Consider the following 22918-nt stretch of genomic DNA (forward strand, 5'->3'; position numbering starts at 1 on the left):
CACCCCATTATTCCAGGAATTAGTCCTCCTAAATATGAATTCAGATAGTCGATAAATATTTGTCCAATCTCTTGCAGTTAGACAACTTCTTCCAACACATAACATAGGTAAAGGTAAAAGTTCCCCTCGCACATATGTGCTAGTTGTTGCCGACTCTAGGGGGTGGTGCTCATCTCTGTTTCAAAGCCGAAGAGGCAGCGCTGTCCGAAGTCATGTGGCCGGCATGACTCAATGCCAAAGGTGCGCGGAACACTGTTACCTTCCCACCAAAGGTGGTCCCTATTTTTTCTACTTGCATTTTTACGCGCTTTCGAAACTGCTAGGTTGGCAGAAGCTGGGACAAGTAACGGGAGCTCACCCCGTTACACAGCAGCACTAGGGATTCGAACCGCCAAACTGCCAACCTTTTGATCGACAAGCTCAACGTCCTAGCCCCTGAGCCACCGTGTCCCTATACACATAACATACTTATTCTCTATTAAGGTGATTGAGGTAGAATATAGGATATGTGTGTACACACAGAGATACAGACAAATACTAGGGACAACTGAGCTTCCACCAGAAAGTATCAATGGCCGGGATTACAAGTTTCCTAAAATTGTCTGTATGTAGAACTAATACAGTACAGTGTACAGTACAGTGTTAGCTATCTTATATTTAAGACTGCTAGCAGTTCTATATAGTCACTATTTTTACCCCACATTATTTCCAGAGCATACAGCTCTGATCTTCTGTTTTGCTACCTTCCCGAGACCCCAAGTCATTCAGTTATTGCCTCCAGCAGAGTAATACAATAATCAAACCTTATCGCTTAAATTACTGATCAATATATTATAAAAATACTAACAATTCCAAATTACATAAAAGAGAAATAAAACAAATTCCAAGGAAATAACATATTTTACTGTAGTTTATATGTAAACTTTAAAAAAAAATAGAATAGTTCAGTGATGGCTAACCTTTTTGCCATCGAGTGCCAAAAGCGGGGGGAGCGCAGAGGGGGCGCACACATACCCACACACATAATTATTTGCCCCACCCCGTGCATGCGACCCCCCCTCCCATTTTTGGCATGCGGTGGCACTTTGGGCCCAGTAGGCCCATTTTTTGCTCTGCCCAGGCTCCAGAGCCTCTCTAGGAGCCTGGGAAGGGCAAAAACAGCCTTCCCCACTCCCAGAGGCCCCACTGGAATTTGGCAAATGGGCTGTTTCTGGCCTCCGGGGAGGTGGGAAAGGCGGTTTTTGCCCTTCCCAGGCTCCTGGAGAGGCTGTGGAGCCTGGGGAGAGCAAAAAACGGCCTTTCAGTCCCACTGGAAGTCAGCAAACGGGCTGTTTCGAGCCCCTGGAGGGCCTCCGGGGAGGTGGGGAAAGCCATTTTCACCCTCCCCAGGCTCCTAGAGAAAGTCTGGAGCCTGGGAAGAGCAAAAAACAGGCCTTCCCCCCCCCCACTCAGGCCCTCCAGAGGCAGGAAACAACCTGTTTCCCTAATTCTGATGGGCCCAGAAGGCCCAAAAATCAGCTGTGCGCGACAGAGCTAAGCTCACATGCCACCGATATGGCTCCGTGTGCCATCACGGGAATAGTTTATATCATGGGAAGAAGTTTCCACCTCTTCTGAAGCCTTTACTTGTAAGATTAAAATTCTCAAGCTATGAAGCCAAAATGAGAATATGTCAACATTTCTGCAAGCAAGTACATTCCCAGTATCACTAATTAGGTTGCTATAGCCACTGGAAAGGGACAGGCACATTTTAAGTGATACAGAAGCTCTGTGAAAAGCAGCAGCATCAGGCAAAAGTTCTCCCTAATGGGAAATCAACAATATGGTCTACAGCATTGTGGTAAAACACCATAATTACTCCACTTTCAAATACACTGGTATCAAAATAGGGGGAAGATTACTTTGCTCTTGAATACCAACATTATTAAATGAAAATTGGGATCCAGAACCAAGTTTGAACTGATGCAAACATCTGGTACAAGCTAATTATGAATCACTTGTCAGATGCCCATGAGCAAAAACAATGCATGTGGAAGTACTCTTATAAAAATAATAAACTATTTATTAAATAAAACATCAATTCTTAGGTTTTATAGAATTTGCACAGTCATGGCAAGTTAATGAATATATTTTTTGATGGAATATTCTTTGCAAGCAAGGTCAGATGTGTCTCTTTTGATAAAACAGCATATGCAATCAAGTTTTCTTCTGCTTCATGCGCATTTTACTAGCGGCATGGGAATAACTGATAAACGTATTTCTAGCGTTTGAAGGTCAACATATCTACTAAATGGACAACAGCAAGTCAGAACACTTCCACTTTTTTGAATAAGCAAGCCACTTTCCATTTCCTATCTTTACAGTAAACCATTTTCATTATAAATAGTATTTTCAGTTGTTTGTGAGAAATTTGGATACTTGATTGTTAAACTGTTTCTTGATTATAGAATTGTGGATATTCTGATTGTATATTATACAACTCTCCATCGGCCGTCCTGTGTGGCAAGTATAAAAGGATACCATTCACGGAAAGACTCTGTCCCTGTGGCTCAGGAAAGGTGGAGACTGTGGGTCATGCTCCTTAGATATTCCTTTTATATGGAGATTAGGAAAAAACATATTCTCCTAATAACTGCTAGGATTCCTGGCCATTCCACTATCTATCTTCAGTGGCTCCTTAAGGATTAACAGTCCATAACTAGAGCACAGGTGGCCAAATTCTGCACAGCAGCACTGGGAATTCATCACAAGCATTTGTCTTCTCTATTATAGTGATGTTATATAATTGTAGCAAACGCTTTGCACTTAAGTCATTTCCCTTTTAGCATTGAACCTACAACGAGCCACACAGTTTACGGATTGCAACTATAGTATAGTCAGGCCATGTATAATTGACACTGGATTTTATTAGAGATTTTAGCTGTTATTTATACGATACTATTATACTAGACGTTTTAAGTGTATATATACTGAATGCTTTTATTTGTTCTGGTCTAAGACTGTAATAATAAATTGTTGTTGTTATTATACAACCCACATGCACGTATAATGCCCTAATAGCATCAAATTATATTACTACCCAAGTCCACCTTTTATTTCCTTACTTTATTCCAACTGAAAAGCAGTTTTATAAAAAAAATAATCTGAATCTGCTACCCAAATTTCTATTCTATTCTATTCTATAGAATATACAAAACATTTTTCTTATAGGTAGAAGTATTAATTTATAACAAAAGCTACTACACATCTTCAGTCTCATATCGGACTGGATTTGTATTTCCAACAAACAACATATCACATAGTAGGAAAATGGCAATACTGTCATAGTTAATGAGTCTTGAAGAAAAGAAATTTAAAATTTAAGTGGTACTGATATTTTTTTAGGGCCACCCAGTCCTTACTTGATTGTATGCATACCTTGGTTTACCTCCTTATTCTCAGAATAACCTAGATCAGTGGTCCCCAACCCCTGGTCCATGGCCCACTATTGTGCATTGAGCCATTTGGAACCAGTCTGCAAAAGTGGTGGGCAACACATCCTCACTTGCATAAACAGTGGGAAAGCACATGCACGCATTTGCCCATCACTCATGCGGAACCCTCCCCTCTCTCCCCGCCATCCCAGCCAGTCCACACAGCTAGAAAGATTTGGGAACGCTGAACTAGATTATCTTGGCTTTTACAAAATCATTGCAAAAAAATCATGTTCAGTTATTTTAACTAATTATGACTTTAGCAATATTTGGTTTGCATGAAAATGTATACAGGCTTAGAACATTTAGTATTAAAAACAGAGAAGAGATGAGCAATCAAAATTCTTAAGAGTGGTATAGTTTAATGTAGTAATGTTTTCAATGGAGGAACAGGACAAAAGACCATCCTAGCATATTCCTGGTTTCAGACATTAAGTTGCACATTCAATGGCCAGCTGCTAAATAGGTTAGAGCAGCTTAAATCAGTGTGAGTGCACCTATTTGAAGATTATGATACAAACTCATCCTTTTCTTACAGACATACCTTGTTTCACTGTATTGTACTTCGCAAGTATTGCATTTTTTACAAACCCCTCCACCTACAAAAAGCTTATGACTGGTTGAAGTTTCAAATGATTAACAGTTTTTACCAATAGAGTATTTTTAATAAAGCTAAGCACATTATAGACTAAATGCACAGTGTAAACCTAACTTTTATCTGTACTTGGAAACCCCCAAAAAGTGACTGCTACTGATATTGTAATATTCACCACTTATTGCACTGGTCTTAAAAAGAAACTTCTCTTGAGGTATGCCTGTATGTTACAATTTAAACAGTAAAATGAGATATAAACTAGCATCAAAATCATTTTAAAATATGAGAAAATAAAAACATATTCTAGCTCTATGATCTATTTCCACTCAGAATACTATTATAGGTATTCCTTGACTTACAAGTTCCTTTAGCGACTATCCAAAATTACAATGGAATGAAAAATGTGACTTAGGACTGATTTTCAGTTATGACCTTTGCAGTATCCCCATGATCATGTGATCAAAATTCAGATGCTTGGCAACTAGCTCTTATTTGTGACCATTGCTGTGTCTCAAGCTCATGTTTGTAACCTGATGACAAGCAAAGCCAATGGGGAAGCCAGAATTACTTAACAACCAGGTTACTAACTTATCGACTGCAGTGACCCACTTAACTGTGACAAGATTTGTACCCTATGACTATCATTAAGTGTTGTACCTTAGAATTCTTGATGAAGGTATATTTTCTTTTATGTACACTGAGAGCATCTGTACCAAGACAAATTCCTTGTGTGTTCAATCACACTTGGCCAATAAAAAATTCTATTCTATTCTATTCTATTCTAAGATGGGGCAAAACTCACTTAACAAATGTCTCACTTGACAAAAGAAATTTTGGGCTCAGTAGTGGTCTTAAGTCGAGGACTACCTGTACTCTTGTGTGTTTCAGCTTAGTTTCCCAAACGGGGTGGAGGGAGGTGCATAGTGAGGCTCCAATGTCCATTTCCACTAAGTGACAACCACTTCCACTTAGATATGTAACGCTTGTGAAGTCATATGAATTACGAATTATATAATGTATTATGAGAGTTGACACCCGGAATCAATCAGAAGAGCTCCTTAATTTGGAAGAGGCAGCACCCACAACCCTGACTCAAAATTCAGGCCACAAAAATATAATACGAATGTGTTTTCGGAGCCGAGCTCGACTTTAAGAAGCCTCCCTATGTATCTTCCTTTCGATTATCTGGTTACTAACGGCTGGCGTCACAGTTCCCGCTGCTACGTGAAGAGATGGGTACTCTTTTGCCAACAAGTCGTGCCGGTCACCATCCTGAAGGGGGGGAAAAAACCCAAACGAGCGACAAACCTATCTCCAAAATAAACCGGCATTACGGCAGGCGGGAAATGTTCAAAACCGCTCTACTCGGTGAAAAGACCTCAGCGCATGCGCCCCAAAGCAACGGCTGAAACCGTTCCTTCCACCCACTTCACTGCAAACTATCAAACCCGCCATGTCCGTTGGTTTGCGCATGCGCGAGCGTCCAATCAGCAAGGCGGGGGGACGGGTCTGCGGTCCTGTTCTGAAGCCGCTTCCAAACGGAGCGGCAGGGGGAGGCAGATAGGGAGAGGAGTATCTTTTAGGCGCGACCTGCATGACACACGAGACCGGCGCAACCAGCAGTTATGACGCAGTCCGTAGTAGTTCAGGGTGAGCGTGCACGTCATTCCCAGTCCCTCTTAGTCTTTTTTTTTCCCTTTACTTTTTTCCTCCGTTCTGCTTCCATGACGGATGTCTCCCTCCACTTTTTCCTCTCTCCCAATACAGTGGGACAATGCGGAAATCAAATAGGCTGCCGCTTTTGGGATCTGGCGTTACGGGAACACGCGACTGTTAATAAGGTAACAAGCCCCACCTCTTTAAAAAAAAATAATAACCGCGGCGTGCCCACTAGTATGAGCGCATGCGTAGTTATGCTTTTCAAAGGTTCCTTGTTCACCCGCTTCCGTTCTCATTGTTTTTAAAAAAGGGCGGGGGGTCTTTACTTCCTTGTTTTGCCATTGTGGTCCATCCGCATTAAGACCACAACAAACAGGGTACCGAGTCGGAACGCGGTAACGAAGATTCCCCTCCTTTGCGGCGAGGTGGTTTCCGCCATCGCCGTTATTTATGCTGCCACGGTGAGGCGCTGCAGCCCTTCTGTTCCCGCCGTTCCCGGCGACTGGTTGCTGTGGTTACCGTCCCTCCCGGCGTTCTGTTGCCATAGCTACGGTTCCACTGATGCGCTACAGCTCCCCTGCAAACCGTCAGGTGGAGTGGGATTCCAGTAAAATCCATCGACCCCTTTATTTATTTTTATTTTATTATGTATTCTGTACCATCAAATAGTTTTGGCTTCAGTCGACCAGATGTTTGCCATGATTATCTGTCTCTAATCTGATCCTTCAGGTCTTTAAATGGTGCAGTCATCGCCTCTGTAAACTGGAGTCCCTCCACCTCGCTGCTGGTCACCCTCTTCTCTTTCTGTCCTCTGTTCGGATCCTTTTCTTGAGAATGAGGTCTTCGCATCAGGAGTAGGCGTAATTTGAACTTGATTATGGGTGCCCTAAATAAAAACTCTGGGCTGATTTGTTCAGTGATCTGTCACTTGTTTTATTGTGTGATCACAGAATATTCTCAGGCAGAATGGGACAACTCGCCACAGCCAACTCACAGTGGCCAATTTGCCGCAGGACAACTCAACCATTCAATTTAATTATTTAAAATATTTTAATTTTTGTCATTCACATTTCAGTTTGTCCCTCCTTTGACATTCTTTCTTTAGAGATTCAGTTCCACTATTTCTTCAATCTTTGTAACTCTTGTCCCGCGGTGAGTTGGCCATGGTGAATTAGCTGTGACAAGTTGGCTGCAGCAAGTTGTAGACTGATTCTCAGGAGTCTTCTCCAAGACTGAAGTTCAAAATACACACTTCTTTGTCCCATGCTATTCACCAAAAGCAAGATATACACATTACAATTTTCTTGGGGATGCTTTTTGTTACCTGCAGTGAATAGCTGAAGAAACCATAATTGGGAAAAAGGAGTATAATCAGATTCCATTATATCTGATTGGAAGGAGGGGCTGTTGAACTTACATACAGTAAACGATAGGCTATATTCGGAAGCACATTGTGTATGAATTAGATCTAAAATCAGGGGAAAATGTTAAAATCTATAGCAAGCCTTGCCATCATAGAATAAGGATTAAGTGAGCTGTAATTAAAAAAAGCTTATGCTTTTAACTTTTCTCAGTTTGAAATGGTACTACCAAACTCCTCATTATTATTCATTGTTTTAATTAACAGTATTATATTTCTGAATATTACTGGTAATTTGCCCTTTTTGATTTCTTCTCACAGTTATTAACATGAATTTTACTGTAAGATTTTGAGAGACAGTATGTCTCAGTATGTCTTGAGCCTGCTTACAAACTTACCTGTCAAAAAATCCAAAGCCATCTTGCAGAATAGTAGTTGAAATAACTTAGGAATATATCTACAAGAAAACAAGATAAATGCATCATGTATTCTTTGAATCACCCCAATGGTTTTTGAAATACAATAAGTATAATCTCAAAAAGTTATTTTTAAATGTTTGTGCTAGAATTTATAGTGCAAGTTCCAAATTTAGTTTTTACTTAAAGTATTTTTTATTATTTTAGAAAGGACTTTACGATGAAGCATTAAGCAGTTTCTTTAGAAATGTGAACACTAGGTAAGTTTCTTTGGGAAGTACAGTAATATGTTAATTAAAACATGGTTTTAAAACTGTTCTGTATACGTTGAGAGACTCTTTAGTATCACACTTTGCATTGCTAAAAGTTAGCATTTTCTTCTATCTTATGAAAGATAAAGTTCTGGCATTAATAGTATGATTTGATCGTTCACTGTATGTCATTGATGCTGTATAAGTAATCTGCTTTATTATAATCCTGTATGAGAGCAATTCAATGGGGTTTAATTAAGCAAATATAGAATTGAAGCTTGTATCTCTTTATCACTGGATTAGGTAAGTGAAATACCTAATAGGGTAGGTTATGTTGTGATATTCATGTCAACTTGTTGCATACTTAGAATAAGTTTATTTATAAACGCTTATGCTTTTAACTTTTCTCAGTTTGAAATGGTACTACCAAACTCCTCATTATTATTCATTGTTTTAATTAACGGTATTATATTTCTGAATATTACTGGTAATTTGCCCTTTTTGATTTCTTCTCACAGTTATTAACATAAATTTTACTGTAAGATTTTGAGAGACTAGTGTTCAGTATGTCTTGAGCCTGCTTACAAACTTACCTGTCAAAAAATCCAAAGCCATCTTGCAGAATAGTAGTTGAAATAACTTAGGAATATATCTACAAGATAAATGCATCATGTATTCTTTGAATCACCCCAATGGTTTTTGAAATACAATAAGTATAATCTCAAAAAGTTATTTTTAAATGTTTGTGCTATAATTTATAGTGCAAGTTCCAAATTTAGTTTTTACTTAAAGTATTTTTTATTATTTTAGAAAGGACTTTACGATGAAGCATTAAGCAGTTTCTTTAGAAATGTGAACACTAGGTAAGTTTCTTTGGGAAGTACAGTAATATGTTAATTAAAACATGGTTTTAAAACTGTTCTGTATACGTTGAGAGACTCTTTAGTATCACACTTTGCATTGCTAAAAGTTAGCATTTTCTTCTATCTTATGAAAGATAAAGTTCTGGCATTAATAGTATGATTTGATCGTTCACTGTATGTCATTGATGCTGTATAAGTAATCTGCTTTATTATAATCCTGTATGAGAGCAATTCAATGGGGTTTAATTAAGCAAATATAGAATTGAAGCTTGTATCTCTTTATCACTGGATTAGGTAAGTGAAATACCTAATAGGGTAGGTTATGTTGTGATATTCATGTCAACTTGTTGCATACTTAGAATAAGTTTATTTATAAACGGTCACTTAGATGAGATCTGCGGTGTAGAAATTTAATTAAATGTTACACCACTGTCATGACTTAACTTATTCTGGCTGGGCCATAATTTTTGGTATTTATTATTTTAGAATAATATCATAGTTCTGTTTTTTTAATCTCTGAGCTATTAGGTCATAAATTGGCAGCAAAGAGGGTGGGTGGATAGAGAGGAACTGTTCATCCAATTTTTTGTAGCTCTAATTTTACTTGCTATCCTCCATAGCCTGAACAAAAGCTATTGCCAAGCCAGAGCTCCATTGCCTGCATGATATAGTTGTATCTTTCTGATTTGCTAATATATTGACCTGCTACAACCCCATCACTTTATCAAGTTGTACTGAAAAAAAAATCCTCTTATTTGGCATGATAAGTAGGAAGATAGTGCTGATAATACTATAGTCTTCTAATGTTATCTACTTGAGATTCTGCAAAAAGTGTTACATATGCCAAGCATTATATATATGTATGTATGTATGTATCTTTGTTTCTTTATTTCGCATTAAGAAAAGTATTTTTCAGTTTTTATGTGTCAGTGTTTTTCTTATATAAAATGAGTGTGATGTCACCTGCAAAGGCAGGCTGATCTTTATCCATGATTATAACTGACTGACTTCTGATTTTTCTAGAACAGATGGTGACAGTGCTGACATTTCCAGAGGAAAAATCTGTTCCTTAAAAGCACGTGTAAGAGGAGAAAATATTTAATTTAACCCTTTCTTTTGCTTTGTAGACTATACTGTAAAATGTTCCTAATTTGAAAGATTTATTTTCAAACACATTTACCCTGTAACTATTGAAGTAATATTTATATAATTGGTTAAACAAGTGAGGCCTTGTGCCATTCAGCTTTAAGTTTTGTAAAACTATAATATCTGCTCATATTTTGTACCCATTTTCAAATAGATAGGAGAGGGAATGCAAAGTGAATTATTAGAAGGAACTTTACTGTGTAGGTTAAAACACTGTTACATCATGTCAGATATAATTTATTTCTCACACATGCAATACATACATACAGTATAGGATTAGCAATAAAGTAAGTAGTTAACTTAGACATTAATATTTAAATATTTATTTAGTTTCAAAAACAAATTTTGTTTAATAAATTTATTGTGTATATAATCTGAATAAGAAAATTTTAAAATGAAAATAACACTTTTGCAGATAGACTATACAGAAAAATCTGCCTGCACAGATGCTTCTCTTAATGAATAAATGTCTTTATGGTTGTTGGATAACTTTTCCCTTTTTATATTCAGTTGTCAGAAAGGGTTGATATATACTATCAAGAGTCATTATTTTTCCGAGCAGTCTTGCTGCAGAAGTATTCTTGGCCTGAATACCATTATTAAAACTACAAGGTTTAATCAGAGTTACTTCAAAAAAAATCGTACTGGAGCTTAGAAAATATGTTTATTGAGACAAGATCATGTTGATAAATCCAGTTAACTAACACATGATAGCAAGTATTCGTTTAGTAAAAGCACATCTTAGTATAAATGTTACATTTACTGGTTTGTATGTAATGTTGTATACATTTAATCCTGGAGCTATTTTTAATTATGATAATAGAAATTAAATTTTCATTTTATATGAAAATTTAGGGTACATTTTTCTGGAGTCAGCTTTTTGAAAATTAAAAGTATATGTGAAAATTAAACAAAGCAGATACATAGTTTATTTTTATGTCTTGTTTTTAAAGACATGCTGACTAAATTATTTTTATTCTGCTCCCTAAGGCTGTACTGATTGACATGGAAGAGGGTGTAGTGAATGAAATTCTTCAGGGGCCATTAAGAGAAGTGTTTGATAGCAAACAGCTGATCACAGATGTTTCTGGCTCAGGTAACAATTGGTAAGAATAAATTCAGTTTCATAAAAATCTTCAACCAGATTCTCTTTGAGAAACTTCAAATGCAATAGAAATTTTCTCTTTTGCACTTACTGCAGTCCCTGAAAGGATATTAAGATAAATATTTAAATCCCAAAATTATAATTGTTTTGCCAAATACCTCATATCTCCTGTTTTCATGCTTCCATAAATAGATATTTCAATTTTTTTCCATATAATTATATTGATCTATTCATTGTATACTTTGTATCCCGATTTTTGGAATATATTATATGATGGCTTAGACCAGGGGTGTCCAAACTTGCCAACTTTAAGACTTGTGGACTTCAACTCCCAGAATTCCTCAGCCAGCAAAGCTGGCAGCTTTCCTGGCTGAGGAATTCTAGGAGTTGAAGTGCACAAGTCTTAAAGTTGGCAAGTTTGAATACCCCTGACTTAGACTTATTCCAGTAGGAGAGTTGATTGTAAATAGCCCTTGAGGAAAGGAAACAGTCCAGATGACACAAGAGCAATCTGTTTGCTTGCCTTTTGAAATAACTCTCTTAGGACAGTTGGTAACAGCTGGTTTTGTGGAGAGGAGGAACCCAGCTGGTCCAAATTCTCCTATCAGGCACATGTTCATTTGTTTCTAACTGCTGCTACTGCTTCATTTCATTCGGTCATCTAAGAACAAATAGGAGCAGCTAACCAAAGAGAAGATTTAGACCTTTAAGCCCTCCACCTACCCTCAATCCCAACTTCATACAAATGCTTTTAAGAAGATTTCAAATTACATAGAAGGTATATACAGGTAGTTCTTGACTTATGGCCACAATAATTTTAAGTTGCCCGTGAAGACAGAAGCATGTGAATTTAAGAGTGGTGTATTGATATTAGTTTAATTATTTCTTGTTTATTTTTTGTTGTTTATTTTTTTGTCTTCATGGTGGCAAAGAATGTCCTTAAATAGACAAAATACTTTGCCCTTTCTGTCTAGGTCAACCGGCTTTTGCCTTTGCTAGCTGTGGAATGGGAAAAGCAAACCAGTGGGACCAAAAGAGGAGGAAGGGGCTAAAAGGCCTGCTTCCATTTATCATGTGGTCTGTGCTTAAATTTGACACTAATGTATATGAGCTCAAAAGATGGCATGTTAATGTTAGCACTAAAATAGAAGGGTAGCATATTTAAAGTTTCCTATTTTCAGGGCTGTGGGTCATAATGTGTATGGATGTCAGTACCAAGAGCATATTGTTGAAAAATTGAGGAAAACTGCAGAGCACTGTGACTGTCTGCAATGCTTCTTTGTTATTCATTCAATGGGAGGGGGTAAGTATTGTTTTAGTCCCAGAGATATAGCATTGTCAGATGATGTGAAGGAAAACTTAGCATTTGCTGCTGCATCCAATAAGAAATCTCCATTTGTTTAAAATTGGAAAGAAATTTCTGACTTCTGAGAGCTGAATCCAGCATCCCAGTTGTTTTTCTGTTTGCTGTGAGGCAACATTTTTTCAAGTTCTTTCCATTTCCACCTTGCTGGTCACGTTATTGGAAGTGCTATTGCATTGGGCAAAGTACACCCAATTGCTGTTTACAAAAATACTATAGAAACTGAATGCAGTAATTAAAAAGTTTACTACATTGAAAACAGAAATGTTTAAGATAAAGGAGATATCTTGTAATTTGCCTCAAAAGATATATTCATTAAAATTAGTGAATCTCAGTGGAATTTTTTTAATTACGTTTTTCTTTGTTTATCTACTTTACAAAAATCAGGTTGTTGTTAGCTTACTTTTGAGTTCTTGCATTTCATAATGCCATTGTCTAAGACATTTTCTCATAGGTTTTCCAATAGATGTTGCCTGAGATAAATTGTATAAGCATTGATTTTGAATTTTTAAAAAATTCTTATAATTTGTAAGACAGATCATTTGGCACTGTAATTATTTCCTTATTTCTTCTAGGAACAGGATCTGGTCTTGGTACATTTTTATTAACAGTGCTCGAAGATGAATTTCCAGAAGTATATAGATTTGTGACTTCAGTTTATCCATCACGTGAAGATGATGTCATCACATCTCCATATAACAGTGTATTGGCTATGAAGGAACTCAGTGAACATGCTGACTGTGTATTACCAATTGAAAATGAGGTAAGCATTTGTCAGGGCCTGAGAATTTACATTAGAAAAGTAATTCTTTTCTATCTTTAATATAAACTTTATAGTGCAAATGTTGAACTGATAAGTTCTTCATGCTTTTTCCATTGTAGAACTATTCTGAGTCAAGACCAATGACAACTTTGCTTTTTAAAGTGAATAGAAAAGACATTTTTGCACTTTTTAAAATAAAAACAAAATATTTTCTTATTTAAAAAGTATATAACCAATATGTATGTGTGTGTATACATTTATACCAGGGGTGTCAAACTCAAGGCCCATGGGCTGGATCTGGCCCGGGGAGTGCTTAAATTTAGCCCGCGGGGCCGCCCTGGAAGCAGCAAAGGACTAGCCCATGATGCCTCTGCGCAGCTCTCCCAAGCTTCGTTTTTGGCTGCAACGGCCTCCTGCAGCCCTCTTGCCAGCGCAAACGGAGGCCGCACACAACCCATCTGGGCTCTTTTTGCTTGCGGAGGGCTGCAGGAGGTAGAATTTGAAAGTATTTGAAACAAGTTAGAAACATAAGCTGCATTCCTGCATTGTGGTGAACTTCTTTGAAAATATCTTTCCTTTTCAATGGATTTAATTCGAACTATACAAAAATTATTGACTGCATAATATCAAAGTTTTTCATTGTTTGTTTGTTTTTCATCTTCCAAAGTCTTTATTTGACATAGTTAGTAAAATTAACCAAATGACCAACTCTGGAAAGCTAGGATCAACTGTAAAACAAAGCAGCTTGGTGACTTCGAGTACAGGTGGAATCAAACCTCTTCAAGAAAAACCTTTTGATGCTATGAACAACATTGTGGCTAACTTACTATTGAACCTGACCAGGTGAACTTTTAAGCCTTCTGATAAAAAAAAAATTGTCCTTATACTAAAATATGATTATCTTGTTGAAATAAAGCTTTAATTTTTTTTCTCTTAAGTCATAGTCGCTTGCTTCTTTGCAACTAGCCACCTCCTTAAAAAATTATGGGTGATGTTGCTTTTGTGGGAAGTTTAAAAGGCCAGGTGCTGGGAGTGGCAGAAAAGCTTAAAAGAAAATAAATAGTTGTAAAGCCCTGAGCACACTTGCTAAATTGAAAGGATAAAATGCATTCTTTTTGTTGATGCCCTGTTCGGTTTTGAATGGAATGTTTAAAACTTTATTTCTGCAGCATTTCTGCATAATGGATAAACATAGGTATAGCTTTGCAAAATATCAGCATATCCCTATGTAGAATTTCCATCAGCCTGGGCCTTGTAGTAAGGGCAAAGCCATAGGATTTTTTTTTCCTTTTCTACCCTTCTGAAATAAGTATTATAGTTAATCTGATTGTTAAACTCAGAGCTATTAAAGCACCACATAACTTGGCAGAGAAGATCTATTATCTCCTCCTCAAGCAACCAAAAAACTATTTGATTTTATACAACTTTTATATGTTATTTTCAGCTCTGCTAGATTTGAAGGATCTCTTAATATGGATCTTAATGAAATCAGTATGAATTTGGTTCCCTTTCCTCGACTTCATTATCTAGTTTCCAGCTTGACTCCTCTTTATACTCTGGCTGATGTTAATGTGCCTTCTCGAAGGTAAGTATTTTTATTCAGCATTGTTCCTAGAAGGGTAACTTGTCAAAAATAGCAATATGCTTTGAAGACTCCCAACTCTTGGCTGCTTTGTTTTTACATGTAAATGACAACTGTATGCTAACTTGAAAATGAATCTGCTTTGTAACATCCATAGGGAAAAAATGAAATTTCTTTTTGGATCAATGATCAGCAGTCTAAATAAAATAAAATAAATATTTTAAATGCGTAGCCTTGTGTCAGCTGTTTGCTCATTTTCAGTTATGCTTTCCAATTCCATCTCCATCCATTCTTACAGTTTTAAGCCTCTGGCTTATTATTTGCTAACTGCACTGAGAAGATAAGCAGCTGGCTTATCTTTCATGTTATCCTTTTGTGAATTGATACTATTATTGCTAGTTCTCAGCCTTTCTAATGTGATCAGTTTGATTGATGTGTGTAAATAAGGATGCTAAAATTAGAAGAATTCATTTTCATTATTTCAGCTAATATATAATTAAAACCTAAGACCTTTCTTACCTAAAAAATCCATATTTCTTTTTTTCAGACTGCTATATTGTCAGACTGCTATATTGCGAAAATATCTGATTTTCTTTTCCTTTTCAGAAGGATTTTATTGTTTTTTAAGATGCCATAGGACTTGTACCTGACCTTTCGGGAACGGGGGGATTGTAGAAAATTCACAAATGTGTTCTTACTATTCATAACTATAGTATAGTTTCTAAAAGCTTGCAACCAGAATATATACAAAATACGTATTTATCTTATTTGGCATATATTCTTAATACTATTAAACAATTCCTCTGTTTTTTTAGGTTGGATCAAATGTTTTCTGATGCTTTTAGCAAAGAACACCAGCTGTTACGAGCTGATCCAAGACATAATTTGTATCTTGCTTGTGCCCTCTTAGTCAGAGGAAATGTACAAGTTTCAGATCTTCGTAGAAATATTGAACGGTTTGTACTAAAACATATGTTCTCAACAATTGTTAACTGTTTTTTCAAAAGGCCAACTTAGTGTGATCTCTTTTTAATGCCCAGTTATGGCTATGTTGTAAATGATTATATTATTGAGAATACAGAAACATTTGGTAATTTAATCTTATATTTTCTCTAACATAGAATTTGATGTACATGTAATGTTAATATCTTTATGAATATATCAAGCTCTGCGAAGCTGGTCAACTCAGAAAACAAGAGTCACTTGGATTTCTAGAAAGATCTCTGTCAGGAAATTGTTATTTGCCTAACTAGTTGGCCAGGCAATATATAAACTAACTATGTATGTTTGTATAAAGGCATGATATTGCTTTAAGGCTGTGCTGCATCATGCAAGCATCCTGATTGGTTGTGTCTGTAGCCAGTGTATAACAGGACTACTAAATTATGGCTTGTGGGGAATCTACAGGGTGCTACAGCATTGTAACCTGATGACATGCTGCAACTGTATATTTAAGCTTTATGATCATTGCTTGATGATGGCTAGTTACTGATTCCTCAAGATACTGACTCTTGTGAATTGAACTGTGTTTTGCCGAACTGAAAGAAGACCTTGTTTGTAGTGCAAGTCTACGTTGGTAAGAAGACATGATATTTTTAACATCCCTGACTGGCTTTATATGTGTATGACCTGGAATTGTTTTTGGACTATGACTTTGCCTTTACCCTAAAAGTAAAGGACTATCAAACCCCAGTTTGTCTGCAAGTGACTGTTATTGTATATAACCAGTCTCAGTCGTTTTCATGTGTAGGGTACTCTGCTCAACAGTCCACAACCTTGGTTGTGAACCCAGATTACCCTTAACAATCTCTATTGCTAGGAATATGTAAGAATCATAAAGCCTACAGAGTCATTATCCTATAAAAGTTACACCTGCTGTATTAAGTCAGGCCTATTATTTTCTCGTGTTTCGCACCCACCCACCCCCACCTCCCTGGACTCAAGAATCTCTTTTGTAATAAAGCTGTTTTCTCCCTTAAGAGTTTTACTGCCTCCTCTGTGTTCCCAAGATCCTTTAGGCATCCCATCACAATTTGAGGTGGTTTAGAAATTAACACACACAATGTAAAACTCAGATTTAGCATCAATTTTAGGCATATACTTTCGAATGCACTTCCATTAAAAGGATAGTTAGAAGATCTTTATTGCACGCTAGTGCTGTGGACATCAGTTTAAATATCATTGGAAATGGTTAAATCTGTCACTAACTTTGCTTTGTGTAATGGTATCTTCTCCAACTAGGAACCCTTGAGATATGCCAGTCTAATCTTGTCAATCACAATCTGACTTTATTACCTGGAATTATAGTTCATTTATGAAGCATAATGTAGCACTACTGCTTGTTATTATTTCAAGCTCTAATTTTCTGGTTGCAGGTTGAAGCCTTCACTTCAGTTTGTATCCTGGAATCAAGAAGGATGGAAAACTGGTTTATGTTCAGTACCTCCAGTTGGCCATTCCCATTCTTTGTTGGCACTGGCAAATAACACCTGCATTAAACCAACTTTCATTGAACTCAAAGAGAGATTCATGAAGTTGTACAAGAAAAAGGTATGCCCTAAAATGAGATGGCATGCAACTATTTTAATTAGTTTATTTGTACTTGTGTTATTCTCAATATTAGGAAATCCTCTGTATCAAAAAAACTGTACTCATGTCAGTTGTCTTCCCTGTTTCCCAGACTGAATAGTAAGGTTGTAATATATTTGAAGGTATACAAGTGGCCAGTTGACTGCAGTGCAAAGTTATATAATGAGAATGGGAAAGAAAGGGAACAAGAAAAAGACAGAGAGAGAGAGTGTTGGGTGGGGGGTACAAGTGACAGATGATATCCTAGTTTTTTTATTAAAAAAATACACTCCATTGATTTTCTACCATATGTGGTCATATACTTTTACTTTTCAATTTTAGGAGAACAGTTGCATTTATGTGGAATATTTATCCCAGTAAAATATATACTGCATGACTGAAGTTAATACTTGTTTCTGCAGGCTCACCTTCATCATTACCTACATGTTGATGGGATGGATCAGAACTGTTTCTCTGAAGCACTTTCATCGCTGTCAAATTTAATAGACGACTATAATCAGCTTGAAGTTGCTAACAGTGGCCCTGCAGTAGATCCACCAAGACTGAAGATCGTGATGTAGCAATGCAGGGATATAGCAGGAAAAAAATTCAATATTTGCAAAAACTGCACATGTAGTCTAACTCATGGTGAATACTGAATTCAGTTGGGAAATTATAAGACCAGTTCTGGCTAATAAATTCTTAACAAATGATCTTTTGTGACAATCAAAAGTACTGTTACTCTTGAAAGACAGTGGAAACATTCAATCTGCCCGACAATTTCGTAAAATTTTTTTTTTTTATCTTGCACAGAGGCTGTACGGAGATCGGAGAATGCAAATCTCAACTTACATATTGTGAAATGCACTTTTATTTTAAGCACTGTTTATTTTTGTATGTATATTTTTTGAAATGAGCACATTTTGAATATAAATATTTCTCGTGATATTTTTATTAATACTTTAATAAATGTTTTAAAAAAATCCCTTGTGTTGAACTTGGAATTTTTACCTTTGCAAATAGTTGATGACTATGTCCTATTGACCTACGTGGTTCATTGCAGACAGAAATCCCAATATGAAGTAAAAACTGTCTAGTCTAAAACCCAGTTCCTTGTTTCAGATTCTATCAGCTACTCCAGTTTAACTGCACGCATACTGCTAGTTTCACTGCCTGTTACTCTGATTCAGAGCCAAGTGCGATGCAGTCTTTCAGAAGTCTATGGCTTTAAACGACATGCATTTTTCTATGTGTTCTTGAAAGTGAAACACTGTCATAATCTCATGCAGACCAGAATTTTTCCTGTTTCTATTGCTGGTCAGGTAGAAAGTGTAACAAAAACAACAGTTATAGTGCATATCTTCAGGTTGAGCGAAAAATGAAATTTTACAGTCTCCATTTCTACAAAAGTATATGTATAGTATTGCTAGTTTTGTTATGCTGTTGACTGAAATTTGGGGAATTACTGCTAAATACAAAATAAATTACATAGCCATGTTGAATTATGAAAGGTGGATATTTTGAATCATGATACACAGATTTTTTTTAAAAGATGCCTACCTACTCCAGAAACATGCAAATTGTAACGAGCAAGCCAAATCTATAACATAAAATGGGTCCATCCATATGCATATATGTCTGTTTTATTATGTTCAGGAGTCGTGTTGAAATCAACACACTAGTTGAAATCAGCAAATTAGTCCCCTAGTTTGCTTCTTGCTCAGAGTGACTGTAAGTGCTAATAAGAGGGGTTTTTTTCATACACTTTATTCCTACAGTTTCAAGGCATTCAAAAGTATTTTAAAATAAACTTTTTGGTTAATATTTTACATACTGGGTAGTGAATGGCATTCAGCGTGGACATGGCCACCTTTTTCATGGCAAAAAAGGAGGAGGAGCTATTGTCTTCCCACACATTTCTTATAAAAGCCCGAGTTCAGAAAATAAGTCTCCTGGTTCGTTGCATACCTTCTGACAAACACACGATGTAATCCACATCATCTTCCACTTGACAGGTGCTTCTTCAGGGCAATCAAACTGTACTGTAATCATTACAGATTTATTCGGGGTGCAGCATCTCTTATCCAGGCAGATTCCACAAAACACAGGTTTGTATATTTGTCTACTTGTGCATCCAGAGAAGACTAGTTTCTCAGCTTTAGCAAGCTGAAATGTGGGCCGACATGTTTTTCCTTTTGGAATCTCGAAAATAAACACAGAAAAAAGTTGAAATTATGAACAAAATGCATGCTACATACATAGTAGAATTTAGGGCAGCTTTTTAAATGCCCTTACATAATTCGGTCAAGTAAATTTATAAGTGTATGGGGTGGTATATATTTTCAAGGTATCTCATTTAGAAATTAATGATGGCTAAAGATTCTCCTAGTCCTGTTTGAGCAGGATGGGCTGCCAGCACAAGCGGTAAAATGTCTACTCCCTCTTATCAGCAATCACTAAAACAAAGAGAGAAGGCAGCAAATCCTTAAATAGAAGGTAGATATAAAAGCAATGTAGGAAAAGGCCCACAGAGTTATAATGAATGAGCTATTAATCCTGACTCCTGTTCCTCAGCCCTACTATTTCCTAGCCCATAACTCAACTGAAGGGCAAAATGATAGCTCTGCACAATCATCCAATATATTTCTTTTTGTATCTGCGTTCATCAAGCATTTGCTCTCTGAGTAAGGAGGCGGTTTGGGCATCACAATTTACCTTCAGAATCTTTGTAAAATTTGCCTGGCAGGGTTGAATATAACACAGTCTCTTTTCCTTTCTCATTTCACATTTACTGTTTCCATTGGTCACCCTATCAGAGATGCCAATACCACAAGTTCGGGAGCAAGGTGTCCATGGAGTTGTTTGTATCAGGCATTTCTTTTTCAAAACAAGAGGAACATTTCTGAAAGCTAAAAGGCAGAAATATATTAATTTTTTTACATTTTAATCGAAAGGTTAAAAATATTGAATGATGCCTCCAATCAGGGCTCAGTGAGCAAACCATAAGATAAAATATGATAAAAATGATTTTAAAAATCCAATGTATTTAAGTTCATAAGGTTAAGGTTTTTTGCAGAATTGGCCAATGGATATGTGCCTCTTCAAATTTTATGACATTTTACGGGACTTTGATACCTCAGTCCCCTGAAACATGGAACATGTTATGTTTCTGTCTTACACTTGAACTTAATTCTATAAGAAGTTGATTTTCTTCAAGATGAATGGCCTTAAAAATTTGAAGCACTAACAGTTCTCTGTGTTAAACTGTTTTTTAAAGTCTCCATTAGCAAATCCTGATGGAGTTTCAGACGATGACTGACCAGATATAAAAAGTGCACAGCTCAAGGGACAAAGCAGAAGAGCCAGGATACCTGGGAAGTAAACAGCAGCTTAAAATCTCAGTGCAGGAAGCAAAGTAAAAACCTGGCACAGATCTGAAATAAATAAAGCAAGGTTACAAAGCTGTATATTTTAACAGATAGTATATTTAGATTTATTATATATAAAATAATTGCATTGCCTTTACTAAGGGGACTTGTTAACTAGGATAGTAAATGAGGAAAGCAAGAAAGATAGCAGACATTCCAATAAAGCTTTGCATCTGGCAAAATAAACAACTTTGAAAACTATTATTTATAATACTGCGTGCAAACCATGCATTTATAGCATAAATGTGGAAAGCTGCTTGAACCAGAATGAATTTTTTTAGAATTTGAGGCAGCATTTCCACAATTGCTTATTTATCCCAATCTGTCAGGTGTGCAAAAAGGATTGGTATCCTTGAACCCCAAATTAAAAAGTGGAGTTTCCCACCAAGCTCAAAACGGACATCAGCTTTTCTGGCCCTGAGTTTGACACCATGCAGTGGGCCAGGCATTCCTTCCTCCCCTGCCCGCCCCCCACAAAGAAAGCCAATCTCTCAAGGTAGACATTTCATATGAGATCGCAGAAATCCCACAAGATCTCATGATAATGCCAGAATAACCTGAAACTTTAGCAGCCATGTGTGTGATTTGGAATGAATTTTAATTTACCAAGGAAGAATATTCTTGGATATCTGCCAAATGTGGAGTGGCCAGCCCTGTTCTTAAATCTTGTTGCTTTTGGATTTAAAAAAAAAAAAAGTAGAGCAACCCTATGGTAAGATAGGTGGCAACTAAATTTAACAAATAAATAAAAAATTATTATTAGCTTTTCCTTAATAAAGCAACACAACTTTTTTTTAGCGCCTATAATATTTCATTGGTCCAATCTTGTATACCTGACATTATTCGGTAATGTCTTGATTGCTGTTCTTCCAAATGCCCTGAAGCACATTTGGAACGTCCAACTTTCTTTTTGTCCTTCAGCAATGCACAGTTGTTTGATGCTGTCTTTGGAATGAATATTGGTGTGCATCCAATTGCACCATTCACACACAGGCACGAAAAGAGAGGAGAAGGCTGAAAAGATTGGCCATTGGTATAGTACACACCACTCAGCTCACAGCCAACAGCTATCATATCTTGAAATAGCAAAACAGAATGAATAAATGTCAGGAAAATCAGTTAATTAAATATTGCAGGTGACATGTATGAAGTTACCTATCGAGGAGATAGATGGCATATAAATTTAATACATAATGAAGCAGTAATTAGTATTAATGTTTCACACTATTCAAAAAAACTTTGCTTAAGCATAAAAACACATGCGGATTTGTTACGATTTGAAGCATTTTTGCTTGATATTTCATATTTTCGGCTGTTCTTCAGTATATTCTGTAGTAAGAAAACAGGATGTGACGGTAATAATATCTCCATTATCTCAGCTTTCTAATCCTAAAAATCCTTTTTAAAGGGGAGATCTGTTTAGTTAGCTTTGGAAAGCTCTTTGGTGGGATTAGAGTTCTAACAATTAAGAAAGTTCCGGTTCAGAAATTCACTTGTTCAATTAATTCTCAGTCTAACTGATAGCTAAAGAAAATTTTCCTCTGTTATTTCAGAGAGTGATACAAGTCAGTCTTCCACAGGGTGCTCATTTGTTTTGGAAGAAAAATAGCAGGGCACAGAATGTGGGTCAGTTGGGAGTGTCCTTTTCTTTGCAGCCCTGCTGCCCCTTTATACGAAATAGAAAAGAAAACAGTGAAGACTTACATGCACATATTCCTCTTTCATACCTAGGATTATCTGCAGAGTAATCACAGTAGAGTCCCTTGTGATGGTCGCAGACCTCGGCTTCATTACAGGTGGTGTTTGCTTGTTTGGCACACATCCAGCAACATCCACAGCCATCTCTCACCAGGCTCACCCCAGGACTGCAGCTTGGCACAGGTGGGCATCTGCAGGGCCAGTGACATAACTCTTGGCGCTGATGCAGTTCACTGTTCGCTGCGCTTTCTCCACTGTTTCCTTGCTGCTGCCTCTGGCCTGATGCCCTGAAAGAAAGCTTTCGTACAGGTGGACTCATCTGAGAGCTGGAAAGCTTGCAATGAAATATTACAATTTTCTTCCAAGTGCCACAAAATCCTGAATATTAATACCCCTTTATTAATAAGAGGGTAGGACACTCTACAACCTGTACAATTACTCTTCCACCACAATGATTCCTTAAAAAAACAAAATGGCATAACACATACAAGTCTACTTTAGGAGTCCTAATAATAATGTCTAATGTGTTTCCTACAGCCTGATCTCATGAGCCATTGAAGAGCCAGGACCAAGGCAAAAGGGCAATAGGTCTATCATCAATCTTTCCTGGCTAGACAAGGACAATCATTAGCCTTGTCACAGAAAAAG

General features: G+C 36.8%; 2 protein-coding genes across 7 annotated transcripts; one reads left to right on the forward strand and one right to left on the reverse strand.

Moving 5' to 3' along the window:
- The first annotated feature begins 1406 nt into the window (after positions 1 to 1406).
- TUBE1 (tubulin epsilon 1) lies at positions 1407 to 18098 on the forward strand. Of its 6 annotated transcripts, none has more exons than XM_058173725.1 (12): positions 1409 to 5718; positions 5836 to 5909; positions 7711 to 7763; positions 9641 to 9698; positions 10754 to 10869; positions 12050 to 12171; positions 12807 to 12994; positions 13662 to 13837; positions 14439 to 14579; positions 15392 to 15532; positions 16952 to 17126; positions 17567 to 18098. In XM_058173725.1, exons 1-12 carry the CDS (start codon positions 5694 to 5696, stop codon positions 17723 to 17725), a joined length of 1428 nt encoding a protein of 475 aa, XP_058029708.1. In that variant the 5' UTR covers positions 1409 to 5693; the 3' UTR covers positions 17726 to 18098. The 6 variants fall into 6 exon arrangements, with proteins under 6 accessions (XP_058029690.1, XP_058029700.1, XP_058029708.1 ...); XM_058173734.1 differs by lacking the exon at positions 7711 to 7763 and adding an exon at positions 8565 to 8617; XM_058173707.1 differs by having other exon boundaries at positions 1407 to 5909.
- A 946-nt stretch (positions 18099 to 19044) lies between these two features.
- Positions 19045 to 22589, reverse strand: CCN6 (cellular communication network factor 6). The gene is made up of 4 exons (XM_058174760.1): positions 22277 to 22589; positions 21406 to 21648; positions 19860 to 20053; positions 19045 to 19346 (listed from the first exon to the last, which is right to left on the reverse strand). The coding sequence occupies exons 1-4, from the start codon at positions 22587 to 22589 to the stop codon at positions 19065 to 19067; spliced, it is 1032 nt and encodes a 343-aa protein (XP_058030743.1). The 3' UTR covers positions 19045 to 19064.
- Positions 22590 to 22918: the final 329 nt, after the last annotated feature.

Source organism: Ahaetulla prasina, chromosome 1 (genome assembly GCF_028640845.1).
Source record: "Ahaetulla prasina isolate Xishuangbanna chromosome 1, ASM2864084v1, whole genome shotgun sequence".
Taxonomy (NCBI): Eukaryota; Metazoa; Chordata; class Lepidosauria; order Squamata; family Colubridae; genus Ahaetulla; species Ahaetulla prasina.

Bases quoted from the DNA above. Each gene is read 5' to 3' on its own strand.
- TUBE1 (XM_058173707.1), top strand. From the start codon at position 5,694: ATGACGCAGTCCGTAGTAGTTCAGGGTGAGCGTGCACGTCATTCCCAG. The intron at 7,764-9,640 runs GTAAGTTTCTTT...TGATTTTTCTAG, and splicing joins TTTAGAAATGTGAACACTAG to AACAGATGGTGACAGTGCTG. The intron at 14,580-15,391 runs GTAAGTATTTTT...CTGTTTTTTTAG, and splicing joins GTTAATGTGCCTTCTCGAAG to GTTGGATCAAATGTTTTCTG.
- CCN6 (XM_058174760.1), bottom strand. From the start codon at position 22,589: ATGAGTCCACCTGTACGAAAGCTTTCTTTCAGGGCATCAGGCCAGAGG. The intron at 20,054-21,405 runs GTATACAAGATT...TCTGCCTTTTAG, and splicing joins ACATTACCGAATAATGTCAG to CTTTCAGAAATGTTCCTCTT. The intron at 19,347-19,859 runs GTAAATTGTGAT...TTTATTTTCGAG, and splicing joins ATTTTACAAAGATTCTGAAG to ATTCCAAAAGGAAAAACATG.